We start from the raw sequence: 6,655 nt of genomic DNA, 5'->3' as shown, positions 1-6,655 counted from the left end.
AGAAGAGAGAGACGAGAAGAGAGAGAGAGAGAGAGAGAGAGAGAGAGAGAGAGAGAGAGAGAGAGAGAGAGGGAGAAAGAGACAGGCTGAGACAGAGAATGGAAACTCCCAAACAGCTCTGTGAACCAGTAGTCCACTCGTTTTTATTCTGTTGTTATTGTTTATTATTATTCTAAGTATCATCATTATCATTATTATTATTGTTGTTGTTGTTGTTGTTGTTGTTATTTATTTGTTTCCCATATATTCCGCCAGTGCTGTGTCCTGTGAGGGGACTGCTGTTCTGGGAGGGACACTATGTATCCTGGTTCCTTACCTTCCTTTGGTCTTTCGTCCTCCTGCCCACGAAGACATTAATGGACGAATAAGGAATTGACTTAATTGTAAAAAAATGATGATGATGATGATGATGATAATGACAATGATAATGATAATGATAATGATAATGATAATGATGATGATGATGATGATAATGATGATAAACAATATCAATGATCAGATACTTCTAAAGTCAGAGAAACCTTTTACTTCCAGAAGCATGTAAAGCTAGTAAATAATTGAGTATTTAGAATTATATACATCTATTTTTCGCTATTCTGGTTCTCTCTTCGCCTTCTTTAACACGGTGGAATCCATATTATTGATAATTGGAAAGTAATGGTTAAAAATGAAAACGGAGATTGCTTGTAATGGGTTTTGTCCTGCTTCTTGCATGTTATGCCTACACGGTAAACTATTGGATACATGCATGAAAAAAAGGTTGCTTTAAGATATTTTTCGTTCAACAAAGTTAGCGGATATTTTGTAATAAAGAAATGAGTTGGATATCCACTAAAGTAGCCTTTTTTTATTGAACTTAAGTGCAAGACTTATGATATATAAAAAATGTTATGCACGTTTATGAATTTTCATGTGGATATCAGAAATTACGCTAAAAGCAAGAGGAATATCACAGGTGAAAATCTAGAGAAGGTATAATTGGCCAATGCTAATAGATATATTTTTTGTAGAGATGTATATATAGTTAATAGTTTCATATCGATGATTAGTTCTGAATAAACTCATTGACTATCATTATTAACCACTGTGACTCCTCGCATCTCCTGAGTGAAACGTTGCCAAATTTCTCGTAAGTGTTTTTTTTTTCCGAGCACAAAAAAAAAAAAAAAAAAAAAAAAATCATACTGGCGAACGAGGCTGTTTTAATTATAGGACATTTTGCTCACTCGTGAACTCGCAACTACCCTGAGGACACTTCGCCAACTCTCCTTCCGTTTGAGTCTGCTAAGGAGCGTCCTAAAGAACATTCCTTAAATTTAGGTGTGAGTTAGGATGTCTTGGGGGTCAGGAGTTCCTAGCGACGCTGAGAATATCTTTAAGTAAAGGCCCAGGACACTAATCGGGGTCCGTTCCAGGAAAAACGTCTTGGGGAAAGTCAAGGAGAAACAGAAGAACGACGAGATAGGGAGATCGAAGCATCCGGCGAGGTCAGGGAACAGGAGACGACGGTTTCCGTTCTGCAGGACACGATAAGGTTGTTACAGGTGAGTTTATTATCTGAGTGCCCCCCCCCCCTCAAAAAAAAAGAAAAGAAAAGAAAAAAAAAAACAGGCGAGAATACACATATATTCGCACAGATGTAATCTTACATACTTGCATACACAAATACACGTACATGCATTTCTCTGTCGCTCTCGTATATAGACAACACATGTCCGTAATGGAAATGATAAAAACATTTTTTTTTCTCTGTACATGAAAAGATTCTTATTTCAAGTGCACATACATTTTCTGTTGCTAATTATACTTATACAGTCGTATAACATTCGTAATGAGTCGATGGGAATAACGCGCAATAAAAGAACACCAACCCTGTATCTCCCTTTAAGGAACAAAATACGAAGGAACTGCTGAGTCTCAGAAACGAGCAGCACCTGAAGGAAGCCGAGGCAGCGAACCAACTGAAGGACGCTCAGGAGACGCTCAAGACTCGAAACAAGAGGATCAGGACGTTGAAGGTGAGGAGGAAGTCGGCCGTGAGTGAAGGGGAGGAGGAAACGACATTTAGCCGTGTGTGTGTGTGTGTGTGTGTGTGTGTGTGTGTGTGTGTGTGTGTGTGTGTGTGTGTGTGTGTGTGTGTGTGTGTGTGTGTGTGTGTGTGTGTACATATATATATATATATATATATATATATATATATATATATATATATATATATATATATATATATATGAACGGATCAGTGATGCATGCGTGTGTGTGTATAAATATGTATGTATATATACACGCGATGATGACTTTGATGGTATTAATTATGACAGGATGAATAATGACAAGCATAATGAGAATTCTATAAAAAAAAATATATATATATAATAATAATAATAATTTAAAAAAATGAATAAATAAAGATTTTTGAAAAATGGTAATAACGATAATGATAACAAGTAAAGACAAGAAAAACGTTCGTAATTGGAATACTGTCTACCATTATCAAAACGAACCATCTGACTTGGCTTGAAAATTTAATCACGTTCCAATCAATCGCAGAAAAAGAAGAAACGGCAACTCACGCAGTCTCGGTCTCGGTTGAAAAATAAAAACAAAGAAGGCAGTGAATTTCAGAAAAAGCAATTAAGAAAAATATTGCCTATACGTTTGAAAATGCAAAACATGAGCGGGAAAAAAAAAACTTGGCGAATCGGAGTAATCCTGAATCTGGTTCCGAGTTGCCAGTTTTTCCTTTCCGGATAATAAGTTCCTAAATCTCTTCTACACAGCGTCAACTAAAGGAGCAAGAGGCAGAGTGTGGACGATTGAACTCGATGCTGGAAGTAAAAGAAAGCCAATTGGAGGTAAGTGTATGGTGTGTATGTATACTCTATTTATTTGAGTATTCGTATAGTGGATACAGTGTGTGTGTGTGTGTGTGTGTGTGTGTGTGTGTGTGTGTATGTTTGTTTGTGTATGGGTGTATGTATGGTATATACATGGAGGAATATCAGGCATCGGTACGTAGACACACATGCGCACATATGAAAACAAACTCAGAGAAACGCACGCACGCACAAATACACGTACACACACACATATATAGATAAGTAGATTGATAGAGATACTGCTGACACTTTTCTTCTCTTTGGGGTATAGGAGTCTCTTCAAGCAGGGCCGACGGATAATTCTCAGCGCCCGGACTCGCCTGTGTTTGTGCCACAAGACGCATGCAGGGAGGGATTCCGACAGGGAGCGAGGAGGAAAAAGTCTCGGCAAGCAGCAGACACCAAGAGAACTTCGCAAGCAGAAGGCATGGGGAGAACAAGAGCAAGTTCTCGGTCAGAAAACAGAAGGGAGAACGAAGATCGCCAGTCAACAAACTGGACCAGGACCCCGCAAGCAGCCCCTAGGAGAGATTCTCCGCAAGCAAGAACCGGAAGGAGAAGAAATCGTTGGCCAAGCGAAAGGACCGAGTCTCCCCAAGCACGATGCGAGGACGAGACTCCAGACGGAGGAAGTGAATACGAGATTTTCCAGTCTTCTCAGGCAGAGACTGAAGACGAATCTCCATGAGAATAAAGTAGGAAGTGATACCCACGGGCGGCGAGCGAGTTGCACCTCCTGCAGGGGCGTGAATGGACGGAGAGAGAGAAAACAGAAGCTTAGGGAGAAGGGATTAAAAGCAAAGACAATAGCAGAAAAAATAAAGAAACCCATGCAGGTGTTCACTGCACTCTAATTATACCGTTTAATGTTACCTTTTTTCCAAAAAAACATATGCGATGACTATGTAGAAAGGACAAACGCCTTTCTCATAGGTTTTAAAATTTGCTGCTTTTCCCGGGCAAGTGACATTAAAAACACTACTAATAAAAAAGGTGATATTGCAATTTGTTGCTGTTTTAGCTTATCATTATAAACATAAATTTTATTATTATTATCATCATTATTATGGTATTCCTCATCCTCATCATTACGATAATTAGTATTTACTTTTCTTTGGATAGTTAAGTACCGAATATGTCTGTTGATGCTAAATACGTCTATCGGACAGTTAATCGTATGAAATACAAAAATAGTTTTTGTGTTTTCTCTGAGACTCTAAAGGTGTTTCTATTTATACCTACGCGTTTCAAAAATTGTATGCGACCAAACGCTCAATAAAAACATTTTCTGATGGATTTTTACAACACTTTGTCGGTTCACCTTCATCTACATATGTTTTTTCGGTTAAAGATGATATTAGTTTACCTAATTATTATTCTCATTATCATCATCAATTAATATCAATATTATCATCACTGTCATTACCATCTTAAGTAGTATTATCATTATTGTTACTACTACTACTACTACTTTCATCATTATTATTGCTACAATTGTCATCATCATTTTTAACATTATCATTATCACTAACGTTAGTATTATTATCAGCAGCAGCAGAATTAATACTACTATCATTAAATTGTTATCATCAATATCACATATACTATTATCCTATTAGCCATTATTGGCACCTTCAACGGCAGGAGGATTTGGCCTGAAGGAAACAACTTATTTCTTTGACGTGACAGTTTATTGCTAGCGCCTTCTGAATTCCGATAACAAGTCATATGTTATGCTTTTTGCCCAACTTGGGTTAACACGTATAATGGGTTTTATAAATCAAAAGGGAAAATCAAAATGAACTTCTAAATTCATTCAGTTCGACATTAGAACTCAAAACACATATTGTAAATCTTGCTAGGCACCTAGGATACTTCCCAGGAATGGCTAAATACCAAGCTTAAAGTTACTTGACTGAAAGTTTATAATAATTATTATTCTGGCTGCTTAATTCTGGTTGTAGTGGCATGATCAGTCAGGCGTTTGGTCATAGCATTTCTATGTGTACCTACTAATTAAACACTGTCCTCTCATAAGTCCCAGTAACATGGTACTGGAAGTAATAGAAGCCCATAAATCTACAAAAATATATATACATTTATTATAACAAAAGAATATGACGATCTATTAATTCATTAAAAAAAGAAAGAACCGTTTTACTCTACCCTAACATTGTACTGGGTAATAATCTAAAACTTTACTTCACCTACAACGGTCTTATTCCTCTCTGTGTACAAATTTATGTGAAGACATAATAATAAAAGCTCCCTTTGAAAATTAAGCTTACCCATTTGGATGATTCATTATTAACCAAACAAAGTTAAAGGTCATAACAATATGAGGGGAGTTAGCTGAGCTCAGGAGAAACACGCGAATGTATAAAAGGTATGAATTGAGAATGAATATCTTAACAATACAACAGATGTATTTGACCGGTTTCGATTATATCTCCGTCGGAAATGCATGTCTTTCTGACGAAGATATAATCGAAACCGAGCAAATATATATCTTGTATTGTGAAGATATTCATACGAAGATATAAATGAAACCTTTATTGTGAAGATATTCGTTCTCATTCATACCTTCCAAACATATGTCAACACGAATGCGATTAAGAAACTCGAATGCCTGGAATAGCGTCATGGCGTTCCTCCGGAGAATTCACTGCCTCCCCCCTTCACACAACTCTCCGATTGTTGCGAATTCTAGCGCGGTCTGTTTTCCGCGCTGCTCTCCATCGAGGACAGACAAAGAGAGTCATTACTATTTTGTCCTTTTCTTGACATTTCGACTGAAAAGGAAGACGCAGCAGCAACCACTTGAGCTGATAAGAGAGAGGGAGTGTCGAGCGGTTGCCTACGCCGGGCTCTACGAACAATTCGATGTTAACGAAATTATTGACAATTCTTTTTTCTACACGATAAGAGTCTATGTACGTATATTTCTATAGCATAGTAATATGCAGTTTCCTACTATAGTGAATCAAAGTCGGATCGGAAACGGGTTAAGAAAGTAATAATTTACGAATGCAGTTTCCTTGGCGAATTTGTGTGGACCCCGTTAAAAGAATACCGCGCAATGCAACCCAAAGTGGCCATTACAGCCCTATATCATTATAATCGAAAAAAAAAAACACAGCACAGAAATATACATTAGAAATACATAAAATCAAGTTCCAGAGCATGTCACAAAATAATCATTAATCCCTCTAATTATATTGCTCCACATATTTTTACGTCTCTGCAGTATGAACAAATATATTGTTGTGAATATTCTGGGGCCTACGAGTTAGTAAATGTTACTACCACTTTCAAATGGCGGTTACTGTTCTTCACTAATTATTATTGTTATTATTATTAATCTTATTGTTGTCAATATTATTACTGTTACTATTATTAGTGTCATCATTATAATTATCATCATCATCATCGTCATCGTCATCGTCATCGTCATCGTCATCGTCATCGTCATCGTCATCGTCATCATCATCATCATCGTCATCATCATCATCATCATCATCATCATCATCATCATCATCATCATCATCATCATCGTCATCATCATCATCATCATCAACAAGATAATGATGATAATAAAGACAATGATGATATAAATAGTGATTAAGATTTGTAATAATGGTAATAATGCTTCTTTCTTTGAATTAATATTCTCTTTTTTTTCTTCTTTCATCTACGTAACTATGAAGAGATCACCCAAAGAAAATGTGTATCTTTGATCATTCCCATTTATATACAGTGTATGTACATGTTAGAAA

The 6,655-nt window shown here is 36.6% G+C and overlaps 1 protein-coding gene across 1 annotated transcript in view; it reads left to right on the top strand.

Annotated features, from left to right (window-relative positions):
* Window positions 1-3,733, top strand: part of LOC119598569 (ankyrin-1-like) — a gene marked incomplete in the record, with an annotated part of 15,903 nt that extends 12,170 nt beyond the window's left edge. The window contains 4 exon segments of the mRNA XM_037948210.1: window positions 1,416-1,544; window positions 1,890-2,018; window positions 2,781-2,855; window positions 3,151-3,733. Of these exon segments, the coding sequence (XP_037804138.1) occupies window positions 1,416-1,544; window positions 1,890-2,018; window positions 2,781-2,855; window positions 3,151-3,567 (750 nt within the window).
* Between the last annotated feature and the right edge of the window lie 2,922 nt (window positions 3,734-6,655).

The sequence above is a fragment of the Penaeus monodon genome, chromosome 41, assembly GCF_015228065.2.
Source record: "Penaeus monodon isolate SGIC_2016 chromosome 41, NSTDA_Pmon_1, whole genome shotgun sequence".
Lineage (NCBI taxonomy): Eukaryota > Metazoa > Arthropoda > Malacostraca > Decapoda > Penaeidae > Penaeus > Penaeus monodon.
This window is presented reverse-complemented; position numbering and strand designations above follow the sequence as displayed.